Here is a 14,414-nt window from a genome sequence, read left to right on the forward strand (position 1 = left end):
GGGGGGGCACACTGCGCCACCAATGTTTATTATACTGGGGTGTTGGGGGCGCACTGCGCCACCAATGTTTCTTATATTGGGGGGGGGGGCGCACTGCGCCACCAATGTTTATCAAACTGTGGTGTTGGGGGGGCGCATTACGCCACCAATGTTTATTATATTGAGGGGGCACACTGCGCCACCAATGTTTATCAAACTGGGGTGTTAGGGGGGCGCATTACGCCACCAATGTTTATTATATTGAGGGGGCACACTGCGCCACCAATGTTTATTATATTGAGGGGGGCACACTGTGCCACCAATGTTTATTATACTGGGGTGTTGGGGGCGCACTACGCCACCAATGTGTATTATATTGGGGGGCACACTGCGCCACCAATGTTTATCATACTGGGGTGATGGGGGGGCGCACTGCGCCAATGTTAATTATATTGACCTTCTACTATGCGTTCTGTATTCATAACCCTGTTATAAGGGAAAATAATACAGTGAATAGACTTTCATCCTAGCAACCATGCGTGAAAATCGCACCGCATCCGCACTTGCTTGCGATTTTCACGCAGCCCCATTAGCTTCTATGGGGCCTGCATTGCGTGAAAAACGCACAACATAGAGCTTGCTGCGATTTTCACGCAACGCACAAGTGATGTGTGAAAATCACCGCTCATGTGCACAGCCCTATAGAAGTGAATGGGTCCGGATTTAGTGCGGGTGCATTCCGGTATTTTGAATGCCAGATCCGGCACTAATACATTCCTATGGGAAAAAATTCTGGATCCGGCATTCAGGCAAATCTTCCGTTTTTTTTCCGCCGGAGATAAAACCGTAGCATACTGCGTTTTTATATTTTACCTGAACAGTCCTAATGACTGAACTGAAGACGTCCTGATGCATCCTGAACGGATCGCTCTCCAGTCAGAATCCATGGGGATATGCCTGATCAGTTCTTTTCTGATATTGAGCCCCTAGGACGGAACTCTATGCCGGAAAAGAGAAACACTAGTGTGAAAGTGCCCTAAAATATTAAGGTTAAATCCCCCCTTTCCCAATTTTACATATAAAATATATAAACAATAAATAAATAAACATATTACATAGCGCTGCATCCGAAAAGTCCAAACTATTAAATTATTAAAAAATATCTCCTATGCGGTGAGCAATCGCCATTTTTTAGTCACCTTGTCACCCCAAAAAATAGGATAGGACTGTTCTATTATGGGCCGAATGTTTTATAAAATGCGAAATGCACGCTGCTTTTTTTGGTGTTGTTTTTTTTGCGCGGTCTTGAGTATCACAATACTTTTTTTATGGTGACGAAAGTGAATCAAAATTTTGGTATCAAAACAACCCTATGCCGATCTGATCGGTGACTAAAAATTTGATTTGGCTCCTAAATTTTTCAGTTCAGCCCCACCGCAGTGACAGAATTTTTTTATTCTGATCACTGCAAAAACACCGTAAAATCGCTGTGGCGCTAAAAAAAGATCACTTTTGAGGGGCATGGCGAGTTCATAGAATAATTTTTTTGTTTTTTTCTCTTACAAAATCATTTTCCATTAACTTGTGCCCAAAAAAAAATTAAAAAATATTTTTATCTAGGAACTCGCCATGTCCCTCACGGAATACCTTGGGGTGTCTTCTTTCCAAAATGGGGTCACTTGTGCGGTATTTATACTACCCTGGCATTTTAGGGGCCCTAAAGTGTGAGAATCCAAATGCCTAAAAATGCCCTCTTAGGCCTCATGCACACGACAGGTTTTTTTCACGGTCCGCAAAAACGGGGTCCGTAGGTCCGTGATCCGTGACCGTTTTTTCGTCCGTGGGTCTTCCTTGATTTTTGGAGGATCCACGGACATGAAAAAAAAGTTGTTTTGGTGTCCGCCTGGCCGTGCGGAGCCAAACGGATCCGTCCTGAATTACAATGCAAGTCAATGGGGACGGATCCGTTTGATGTTGACACAATATGGTGCCATTGCAAACGGATCCGTCCCCATTGACTTTTAATGTAAAGTCTGGAGTCCCTTTTATACCATCGGATCAGAGTTTTCTCCAATCCGATGGTATATTTTAACTTGAAGCGTCCCCATCACCATGGGAACGCCTCTATGTTAGAATATACTGTCGGATATGAGCTAGATCGTGAAACTCAGATCCAACAGTATATTCTAACACAGAGGCGTTCCCATGGTGATGGGGACGCTTCAGGTTAGAATATACTGAAAAACTGTGTACATGACTGCCCCCTGCTGCCTGACAGGTGCTGCCAGGCAGCAGGGGGCAGACCCCCCCTCCCCCCTGTTTTTAACTCATTGGTGGCCAGTGGGCCCCCCCTCCCGCCCCTGTAGTTAACTCATTGGTGTCCAGTGGGCCCCCCTCCCTCCCCTGTAGTTAACTCATTGGTGTCCAGTGGGCCCCCCTCCCTCCGCTGTAGATAACTCATTGGTGGCCAGTGGGCCCTCTCCCCTCCCTCCCCCTCCTAATTAAAATCGCCCCCCTATCATTGGTGGCAGTGGAGAGTACCGATCGGAGTCCCAGTGTAATCGCTGGGGCTCCGATCGGTAACCATGGCAACCGGGACACCAATGAGTTAACTACAGGGGAGGGAGGGGGGGCCCACTGGACACCAATGAGTTAACTACAGGGGAGGGAGGGGGGGCCCACTGGACACCAATGAGTTAACTACAGGGGAGGGGGGGGCGGCCGCACTGGCCACCAATGAGTTAAAAACAGGGGGGGGGGGGTCTGCCAGGCAGCAGGGGGCAGTCATGTACACAGTTTTTCAGTATATTCTAACCTGAAGCGTCCCCATCACTATGGGAACGCCTCTGTGTTAGAATATACTGTCGGATCTGAGTTTTCAGAAGTGAAAACTTAGCTCTGAAAAAGCTTTTATGCAGACGGATCTTCGAAAGTAACCTACGGCCACGGATCACGGACACGGATGCCAATCTTGTGTGCATCCGTGTTCTTTCACGGACCCATTGACTTGAATGGGTCCGTGAACTGTTGTCCGTCAAAAAAAATAGGACAGGTCTTATTTTTTTGACGGACAGGAAACACGGATCACGGTCTCGGCTGCAAAACAGTGCATTTTCTGATTTTTCCACGGACCCATTGAAATTCAATGGGTCCGCGAAAAAAAAAGGAAAACGGCACAACGGCCACGGATGAACACAACGGTCGTGTGCATGAGGCCTTAATAGATACCATAATAGAATTTGGGCCGCTTTGCGCATCTAGGCTACAAAATAGTGTGACACATGTGGTATCGCCGTACTCAGGAGAAGTTGGGCAATGTGTTTTGCGGTGTCATTTTACATATACCCATGCTGGGTGAGAGAAATATCTCTGTAAAATGACAACTTTTTTTTTTTTTTTATACAAAGGGGAAAAGTTGTCTTTTAGAGAGATATTTCTCTCACCCAGCATGGGTATATGTAAAAAGACCCCCCAAAACACATTGCCCAACTTCTCCTGAGTACGGCGATACCAGATGTGTCACACCTTTTTTGCAGCCAAGGTGGGTAAAGGGGCTCAATTTCCAATGAGTACTTTCAGGATTTCACAAGGCATTCTACTTCTCACGCTTTAGGGCCCCTAAAATGCCAGGGAAGTATAAATACCCCACATGTGACCCCATTTTGGAAAGAAGACACCCCAAGGTATTCCATGAGAGGTATGGTTAATTCATGTTAAATTTTATTTTTTGTCACAAGTTAGTGGAATATGAGACTTTGTAAAAAATAAATAATAATAATAATTTTCCGCTAACTTGTGACAAAAAATAAAAACTGCCATGAACTCACTATGCCCATCAGCGAATACCTTAGGGCGTCTACTTTCCGAAATGGGGTCATTTGTGGGGTGTTTCTACTGTCTGGGCCTTGTAGAACCTCAGGAAACATGACAGGTGCTCAGAAAGTCAGAGCTGCTTCAAAATGCGGAAATTCACATTTTTGCACCATAGTTTGTAAACGCTATAACTTTTACCCAAACCAATAAATATACAATTATTGCATTTTTTTGAACAAAGACATGTAGAACAATAAATTTAGAGAAAAATGTATATAGAAATGTAGTTTTAATCAAAACATTTTACAACCGAAAGTGAAAAATTATTTTTTTTTGCAAAAAATTCGGTAAATTTCAATTAATATAAAAAAAAGTTGAAATGTCAGCAGCAATGAAACACCACCAAATGAAAGCTCTATTAGTGAGAAGAAAAGGAGGTAACATTCATTTAGGTGGTAAGTTGCATGACCGAGCAATAAACGGTGAAAGTAGTGCAGTGCAGAAGTGTAAAAAGTGGCCTGGTCATTAAGGGGGTTTCAGCTAGCGGGGCTGAGGGGGTTAAAGCACCCGTCCCATGGAGTGATGGCATATTGCTTGGCCCCTGAACCATGTCCGAGCAGTGTGCCATCCCTCCATAGGATGGCCTGTCAGAGGTTATGTTGTGAACTTCAACATATCATGTGAGGTGTTCCAACAGAAGCCCGTACGACTTTACAGCTGACCTGAAAATGCCACTGTGCAGCATACCCCTTACGTGTTGTCCTATTACAGGGGCTGTCTGATGTGTATTGACCAGGTGGACGTGTGAGAGGAAGCAGAGGGGCATGGGGGGACATTACCTCTACTTACAAGGATGTTGTGCTTTGTAAAACGATTCCTAGTATAAGTTCCTTATTAGAGAGTCTTTGGACTGTGGGAGGAAACCTATGCAATTGTGGAGAGGACATTTAGTCCTGAGTTGGATTCTAACCTGGAGACTTCCCGACCCCCTGCCCTGTGCGGTGAGAGGCAGTCCTAGCAGTCTCCTGGTTGGGCTCTGCAGCAGCCGCCGCTCCCTCTAGTTTTAAGGAAGGTTTCTAATTCATTTTACATTTTATTTTTTATGTTGCAGAAACTGATGCATCTTCTGCTGTAAAAACCAAGCGAGGTGCGACAAAAACCTCTGATCTCATTGTGCTTAACTTATCATGGAAAACAACAGAGCAGGATCTAAAGGACTACTTCAGCACCTACGGGGAACTTCTTATGGCCCTGGTATTGATGTTGCTAAAGTCCCCCAGTGCCTGCTGTGGTTTCATGGTTCTTGCCACTTAACGCTTTTTCTCAATGTTTTGCCAGATTAAAAAAGATGCCCACACCGGCAGTTCTAGAGGTTTTGGCTTCATAAGGTTTACGGAATATGAAACCCAAGTGAAGGTGATGTCCCTGCGTCACAAGATAGATGGAAGATGGTGCCGTTGTAGGCTGGCTAATTCCACGGTAAAGCCATGTTCAGACTTTGGTGTATGTGTTCACATCTGTTATGATGAAGTGGTCGGTAGTGAAGACCCTTCTCCACTAGGACATTATATATGCCCCAAAAACTAACACAACCTGCAGTGTAAAAAGTGCAATGCTGCCCCGCGGTAACACGCCACGTGGCTGCGTGTGTCCTGTGACCATGGCCTTTCCTGACTACAGGTCATGTGAGCTGAACTCGCAGCATCATAGTGATCCTAGGCTGCTGTGAGTTTGGGATGCACAACCTGCAGCTGTCAGTCACACCGCTAGTCACCGACCAGGCCGTGTTTGTGCAAGGTGGACTGAGGAAAAACGGCAAATCGGCTGTCTGGAATTTCTCTTTTGTCAATGGAGGACGGATCCGTTTTCTATTGTGCCCGATTGTGTCAGTGAAAACAGATCCGTCCTGGCGCACAATGTAAGTCAATGGAGGACGGATCCGTTTTCTATTGTGCCAGACTGTGTCAGTGAAAACAGATCCGTCCTGGCGCACAATGTAAGTCAATGGAGGACGGATCCGTTTTCTATTGTGCCCGATTGTGTCAGTGAAAACGGATCCGTCCTGGCACACAATGTAAGTCAATGGAGGACGGATCCGTTTTCTATTGTGCCAGATTGTGTCAGTGAAAACAGATCCGTCCTGGCGCACAATGTAAGTCAATGGAGGACGGATCCGTTTTCTATTGTGCCAGACTGTGTCAGTGAAAACGGATCCGTCCTGGCACACAATGTAAGTCAATGGAGGACGGATCCGTTTTCTATTGTGCCAGATTGTGTCAGTGAAAACGGATCCGTCCTGGCACACAATGTAAGTCAATGGAGGACGGATCCGTTTTCTATTGTGCCCGATTGTGTCAGTGAAAACGGATCCGTCCTGGCAGCACAATGTAAGTCAATGGAGGACGGATCCGTTTTCTATTGTGCCAGATTGTGTCAGTGAAAACGGATCCGTCCTGGCACACAATGTAAGTCAATGGAGGACGGATCCGTTTTCTATTGTGCCAGATTGTGTCAGAGAAAACGGATCCGTCCTGGCACACAATGTAAGTCAATGGAGGACGGATCCGTTTTCTATTGTGCCAGATTGTGTCAGTGAAAACGGATCCGTCCTGGCACACAATGTAAGTCAATGGAGGACGGATCCGTTTCTATTGTGCCCGATTGTGTCAGTGAAAACGGATCCGTCCTGGCACACAATGTAAGTCAATGGAGGACGGATCCGTTTTCTATTGTGCCAGATTGTGTCAGTGAAAACGGATCCGTCCTGGCACACAATGTAAGTCAATGGAGGACGGATCCGTTTTCTATTGTGCCCGATTGTGTCAGTGAAAACGGATCCGTCCTGGCACACAATGTAAGTCAATGGAGGACGGATCCGTTTTCTATTGTGCCAGATTGTGTCAGTGAAAACGGATCCGTCCTGGCGCACAATGTAAGTCAATGGAGGACGGATCCGTTTTCTATTGTGCCCGATTGTGTCAGTGAAAACGGATCCGTCCTGGCACACAATGTAAGTCAATGGAGGACGGATCCGTTTTCTATTGTGCCAGACTGTGTCAGTGAAAACGGATCCGTCCTGGCACACAATGTAAGTCAATGGAGGACGGATCCGTTTTCTATTGTGCCCGATTGTGTCAGTGAAAACGGATCCGTCCTGGCACACAATGTAAGTCAATGGAGGACGGATCCGTTTTCTATTGTGCCCGATTGTGTCAGTGAAAACGGATCCGTCCTGGCGCACAATGTAAGTCAATGGAGGACGGATCCGTTTTCTATTGTGCCAGATTGTGTCAGTGAAAACGGATCCGTCCTGGCACACAATGTAAGTCAATGGAGGACGGATCCGTTTTCTATTGTGCCAGATTGTGTCAGTGAGGAACGGATCCGTCCTGGCACACAATGTAAGTCAATGGAGGACGGATCCGTTTTCTATTGTGCCAGACTGTGTCAGTGAAAACGGATCCGTCCTGGCGCACAATGTAAGTCAATGGAGGACGGATCCGTTTTCTATTGTGCCAGATTGTGTCAGTGAAAACGGATCCGTCCTGGCACACAATGTAAGTCAATGGAGGACGGATCCGTTTTCTATTGTGCCAGATTGTGTCAGTGAAAACGGATCCGTCCTGGCACACAATGTAAGTCAATGGAGGACGGATCCGTTTTCTATTGTGCCAGACTGTGTCAGTGAAAACGGATCCGTCCTGGCACACAATGTAAGTCAATGGAGGACGGATCCGTTTTCTATTGTGCCAGATTGTGTCAGTGAAAACGGATCCGTCCTGGCACACAATGTAAGTCAATGGAGGACGGATCCGTTTTCTATTGTGCCCGATTGTGTCAGTGAAAACGGATCCGTCCTGGCACACAATGTAAGTCAATGGAGGACGGATCCGTTTTCTATTGTGCCAGACTGTGTCAGTGAAAACGGATCCGTCCTGGCACACAATGTAAGTCAATGGAGGACGGATCCGTTTTCTATTGTGCCAGATTGTGTCAGTGAAAACGGATCCGTCCTGGCACACAATGTAAGTCAATGGAGGACGGATCCGTTTTCTATTGTGCCAGATTGTGTCAGTGAAAACGGATCCGTCCTGGCACACAATGTAAGTCAATGGAGGACGGATCCGTTTTCTATTGTGCCAGATTGTGTCAGTGAAAACGGATCCGTCCTGGCACACAATGTAAGTCAATGGAGGACGGATCCGTTTTCTATTGTGCCAGACTGTGTCAGTGAAAACGGATCCGTCCTGGCACACAATGTAAGTCAATGGAGGACGGATCCGTTTTCTATTGTGCCAGATTGTGTCAGTGAAAACGGATCCGTCCTGGCACACAATGTAAGTCAATGGAGGACGGATCCGTTTTCTATTGTGCCAGACTTGTGTCAGTGAAAACGGATCCGTCCTGGCACACAATGTAAGTCAATGGAGGACGGATCCGTTTTCTATTGTGCCCGATTGTGTCAGTGAAAACGGATCCGTCCTGGCACACAATGTAAGTCAATGGAGGACGGATCCGTTTTCTATTGTGCCAGATTGTGTCAGTGAAAACGGATCCGTCCTGGCACACAATGTAAGTCAATGGAGGACGGATCCGTTTTCTATTGTGCCCGATTGTGTCAGTGAAAACGGATCCGTCCTGGCGCACAATGTAAGTCAATGGAGGACGGATCCGTTTTCTATTGTGCCAGACTGTGTCAGTGAAAACGGATCCGTCCTGGCACACAATGTAAGTCAATGGAGGACGGATCCGTTTTCTATTGTGCCAGATTGTGTCAGTGAAAACGGATCCGTCCTGGCACACAATGTAAGTCAATGGAGGACGGATCCGTTTTCTATTGTGCCAGACTTGTGTCAGTGAAAACGGATCCGTCCTGGCACACAATGTAAGTCAATGGAGGACGGATCCGTTTTCTATTGTGCCCGATTGTGTCAGTGAAAACGGATCCGTCCTGGCACACAATGTAAGTCAATGGAGGACGGATCCGTTTTCTATTGTGCCAGATTGTGTCAGTGAAAACGGATCCGTCCTGGCACACAATGTAAGTCAATGGAGGACGGATCCGTTTTCTATTGTGCCAGATTGTGTCAGTGAAAACGGATCCGTCCTGGCACACAATGTAAGTCAATGGAGGACGGATCCGTTTTCTATTGTGCCCGATTGTGTCAGTGAAAACGGATCCGTCCTGGCACACAATGTAAGTCAATGGAGGACGGATCCGTTTTCTATTGTGCCCGATTGTGTCAGTGAAAACGGATCCGTCCTGGCACACAATGTAAGTCAATGGAGGACGGATCCGTTTTCTATTGTGCCGATTGTGTCAGTGAAAACGGATCCGTCCTGGCACACAATGTAAGTCAATGGAGGACGGATCCGTTTTCTATTGTGCCAGATTGTGTCAGTGAAACGGATCCGTCCTGGCACACAATGTAAGTCAATGGAGGACGGATCCGTTTTCTATTGTGCCAGATTGTGTCAGTGAAAACGGATCCGTCCTGGCACACAATGTAAGTCAATGGAGGACGGATCCGTTTTCTATTGTGCCAGATTGTGTCAGTGAAAACGGATCCGTCCTGGCACACAATGTAAGTCAATGGAGGACGGATCCGTTTTCTATTGTGCCAGATTGTGTCAGTGAAAACGGATCCGTCCTGGCACACAATGTAAGTCAATGGAGGACGGATCCGTTTTCTATTGTGCCAGATTGTGTCAGTGAAAACGGATCCGTCCTGGCACACAATGTAAGTCAATGGAGGACGGATCCGTTTTCTATTGTGCCAGATTGTGTCAGTGAAAACGGATCCGTCCTGGCGCACAATGTAAGTCAATGGAGGACGGATCCGTTTTCTATTGTGCCCGATTGTGTCAGTGAAAACGGATCCGTCCTGGCACACAATGTAAGTCAATGGAGGACGGATCCGTTTTCTATTGTGCCAGATTGTGTCAGTGAAAACGGATCCGTCCTGGCACACAATGTAAGTCAATGGAGGACGGATCCGTTTTCTATTGTGCCAGATTGTGTCAGTGAAAACGGATCCGTCCTGGCACACAATGTAAGTCAATGGAGGACGGATCCGTTTTCTATTGTGCCAGATTGTGTCAGTGAAAACGGATCCGTCCTGGCACACAATGTAAGTCAATGGAGGACGGATCCGTTTTCTATTGTGCCAGATTGTGTCAGTGAAAACGGATCCGTCCTGGCACACAATGTAAGTCACTGGAGGACGGATCCGTTTTCTATTGTGCCCGATTGTGTCAGTGAAAACGGATCCGTCCTGGCACACAATGTAAGTCAATGGAGGACGGATCCGTTTTCTATTGTGCCCGATTGTGTCAGTGAAAACGGATCCGTCCTGGCACACAATGTAAGTCAATGGAGGACGGATCCGTTTTCTATTGTGCCAGATTGTGTCAGTGAAAACGGATCCGTCCTGGCACACAATGTAAGTCAATGGAGGACGGATCCGTTTTCTATTGTGCCAGACTTGTGTCAGTGAAAACGGATCCGTCCTGGCACACAATGTAAGTCAATGGAGGACGGATCCGTTTTCTATTGTGCCCGATTGTGTCAGTGAAACGGATCCGTCCTGGCACACAATGTAAGTCAATGGAGGACGGATCCGTTTTCTATTGTGCCCGATTGTGTCAGTGAAAACGGATCCGTCCTGGCACACAATGTAAGTCAATGGAGGACGGATCCGTTTTCTATTGTGCCAGACTGTGTCAGTGAAAACGGATCCGTCCTGGCAGCACAATGTAAGTCAATGGAGGACGGATCCGTTTTCTATTGTGCCCGATTGTGTCAGTGAAAACGGATCCGTCCTGGCAGCACAATGTAAGTCACTGGAGGACGGATCCGTTTTCTATTGTGCCCGATTGTGTCAGTGAAAACGGATCCGTCCTGGCACACAATGTAAGTCAATGGAGGACGGATCCGTTTTCTATTGTGCCCGATTGTGTCAGTGAAAACGGATCTGTCCTGGCGCACAATGTAAGTCAATGGAGGACGGATCCGTTTTCCTATTGTGCCAGATGTGTCAGTGAAAACGGATCCGTCCTGGCGCACAATGTAAGTCAATGGAGGACGGATCCGTTTTCTATTGTGCCCGACTGTGTCAGTGAAAACGGATCCGATCCTGGCACACAATGTAAGTCAATGGAGGACGGATCCGTTTTCTATTGTGCCAGATTGTGTCAGTGAAAACGGATCCGTCCTGGCACACAATGTAAGTCAATGGAGGACGGATCCGTTTTCTATTGTGCCAGATTGTGTCAGTGAAAACGGAATCCGTCCTGGCACACAATGTAAGTCACTGGAGGACGGATCCGTTTTCTATTGTGCCAGATTGTGTCAGTGAAACGGATCCGTCCTGGCGCACAATGTAAGTCAATGGAGGACGGATCCGTTTTCTATTGTGCCAGACTGTGTCAGTGAAAACGGATCCGTCCTGGCACACAATGTAAGTCACTGGAGGACGGATCCGTTTTCTATTGTGCCAGACTGTGTCAGTGAAAACGGATCCGTCCTGGCACACAATGTAAGTCAATGGAGGACGGATCCGTTTTCTATTGTGCCAGATTGTGTCAGTGAAAACGGATCCGTCCTGGCACACAATGTAAGTCAATGGAGGACGGATCCGTTTTCTATTGTGCCCGATTGTGTCAGTGAAAACGGATCCGTCCTGGCACACAATGTAAGTCAATGGAGGACGGATCCGTTTTCTATTGTGCCAGACTGTGTCAGTGAAAACGGATCCGTCCTGGCACACAATGTAAGTCAATGGAGGACGGATCCGTTTTCTATTGTGCCAGACTTGTGTCAGTGAAAACGGATCCGTCCTGGCACACAATGTAAGTCAATGGAGGACGGATCCGTTTTCTATTGTGCCCAGATTGTGTCAGTGAAAACGGATCCGTCCTGGCACACAATGTAAGTCAATGGAGGACGGATCCGTTTTCTATTGTGCCCGATTGTGTCAGTGAAAACGGATCCGTCCTGGCACACAATGTAAGTCAATGGAGGACGGATCCGTTTTCTATTGTGCCAGACTGTGTCAGTGAAAACGGATCCGTCCTGGCACACAATGTAAGTCAATGGAGGACGGATCCGTTTTCTATTGTGCCCGATTGTGTCAGTGAAAACGGATCCGTCCTGGCACACAATGTAAGTCAATGGAGGACGGATCCGTTTTCTATTGTGCCAGATTGTGTCAGTGAAAACGGATCCGTCCTGGCACACAATGTAAGTCAATGGAGGACGGATCCGTTTTCTATTGTGCCCGATTGTGTCAGTGAAAACGGATCCGTCCTGGACTACAATGTAGTCACTGGAGGACGGATCCGTTTTCTATTGTGCCCGATTGTGTCAGTGAAAACGGATCCGTCCCATTGACTTACATTGTGTGCCAGGACGTTTGGCTCAGTCCATCAGACGGACACAAGACGCTGCGGCCTCCAGAGCGGAACGGAGACTGAACTGGTGCATTCTCAGCGGATCCTTTTCCATTCAGAATACATTAGAATGCAAACTGATCCGTTTTGGACGCTGAGCCCTGAACGGATCTCGCAGACAGAAGCCAAAACGTGAATGTGAAAGGCGAATTCATTATGGGGAAAGAGGGATAACTTTAGTGTAAAATACTCTGTGATCTTCAGATCGCCTGTTCCTTGCTCTGCAGGTTCGGGAGATTTGCTATATTTGTTATGGAGCGCTGCCACCTGTGGGGCTCCTTGAGAACTACAGCTGTACCGTGGGGCTCAATGTGGCCAGGTGCCTGCTTTATTATATAGCCGTCACGTCTGCATATGGGGTGGGCTCGGCACTGCAGCCCACTCTATACAATCCCTGGAACATAATGCGGGACGTGTATGGCATTATGCATTTGATGGCTGTAGCGGTTCTTATGGGAAGATTGATGTAAATGGCTTTGGATCGGATCTGTAGAAAGCGGCTATCTTGTAACGAGGACCTTTCCTGGGTTTGTAGTAACTGAGATAAATATCTGACTAGGGCTGCACGAAATGGGAACTTTGTGCGATTGCGATTAGGGCCCTAGAAATTGCGATAACGATATGCGATATTTTAAGGGAATTGCGCTAGAGGTCTATTTGCTTGGATTTTCTAGGTACAATCACACACACATTACTGGTAATGCTGAAATGCAGTTATGCCCAACTCCAGACCTGAAACGCACAGCGCTTTACACACTAAAACATCTCTTACTAAAGGGAATAACATATTTCATTACTGCAAAAGTGCGAAATACAGAACTTCCCATTTCTTACTAGCGCTGCACAGAACGGAGAAATCCGATAGAACAGAGAGAAGAACATGTGATCAATCCAAACACCGAACAAACAGGAACGTTTTACAGAACACCATAGTCAGCAGCAGCAATATAAGGGAATATACCGGATTTATCACCCTATAAGACTCACCTGCCCATAAGACGCACCTAGGTTTTTGAGTAGGAAAATAAGAAAAATTATATTTTGAAAAAGGTGTGCTTTTGGTGGGTTTTGAACTAATATTGGTCTGTGGATGACACTGTTATGGGGGATCTGTGGATGACACTGTTATGGGGGATCTGTGGATGACACTGTTATGGGGATCTGTGGATGACACTGTTATGGGGGATCTGTGGATGACACTATTATGGGGGATCTGTGGATGATACTGTTATGGGGGATCTGTGGATGGCACTGTTATGGGGGATCTGTGGATGACACTGTTATGGGGGATCTGTGGATGACACTATTATGGGGATCTGTGGATGGCACTGTTATGGGGGATCTGTGGATGACACTATTATGGGGGATCTGTGGATGACACTATTATGGGGGATCTGTGGATGACACTGTTATAGGGGATCTGTGGATGGCACTGTTATGGGGGATCTGTGGATGACACTATTATGGGGGATCTGTGGATGACACTATTATGGGGGATCTGTGGATAACACTGTTATGGGGGATCTGTGGATGACACTATTATGGGGGATCTGTGGATGACACTATTATGGGGGATCTGTGGATGACACTATTATGGGGGATCTGTGGATGATACTATTATGGGGGATCTGTGGATGACACTATTATGGGGGATCTGTGGATAACACTGTTATGGGGGATCTGTGGATGACACTATTATGGGGGATCTGTGGATGACACTATTATGGGGGATCTGTGGATGATACTGTTATGGGGATCTGTGGATGGCACTGTTATGGGGATCTGTGGATGACACTATTATGGGGGATCTGTGAATGACACTATTATGGGGGATCTGTGGATGACACTATTATGGGGGATCTGTGGATGATACTATTATGGGGGATCTGTGGATGGCACTGTTATGGGGGATCTGTGGATGACACTATTATGGGGGATCTGTGGATGATACTATTATGGGGGATCTGTGGATGGCACTGTTATGGGGGTCTGTGCATGAAACTATTATGGGGGGGGGGCGTGGCTAACGGCCGACATGAGCGGTCGCACATGATCTGAGCTCCGGCTCCCGTATATCATCCTGAACCATCCTGAGTGCTAGAGCAGCTTTGTATTTCATCTGAAGCGGCAGACGACAGCTTGGATCCTTCTTACAGTCCGTGATGGGCCCC

General features: G+C 46.9%; 1 protein-coding gene across 1 annotated transcript in view; it reads left to right on the forward strand.

Moving 5' to 3' along the window:
- The window catches only part of LOC122923099 (TAR DNA-binding protein 43-like), a 39,198-nt gene that overhangs the window by 12,279 nt on the left and 12,505 nt on the right, over positions 1–14,414 (forward strand). Inside the window, 3 exon segments of the mRNA XM_044273828.1 lie at positions 4,691–4,793; positions 4,904–5,046; positions 5,131–5,271. Coding sequence (XP_044129763.1) covers positions 4,691–4,793; positions 4,904–5,046; positions 5,131–5,271 — 387 coding nt within the window.

Source organism: Bufo gargarizans, unplaced genomic scaffold, assembly GCF_014858855.1.
Source record: "Bufo gargarizans isolate SCDJY-AF-19 unplaced genomic scaffold, ASM1485885v1 original_scaffold_1172_pilon, whole genome shotgun sequence".
NCBI lineage: Eukaryota > Metazoa > Chordata > Amphibia > Anura > Bufonidae > Bufo > Bufo gargarizans.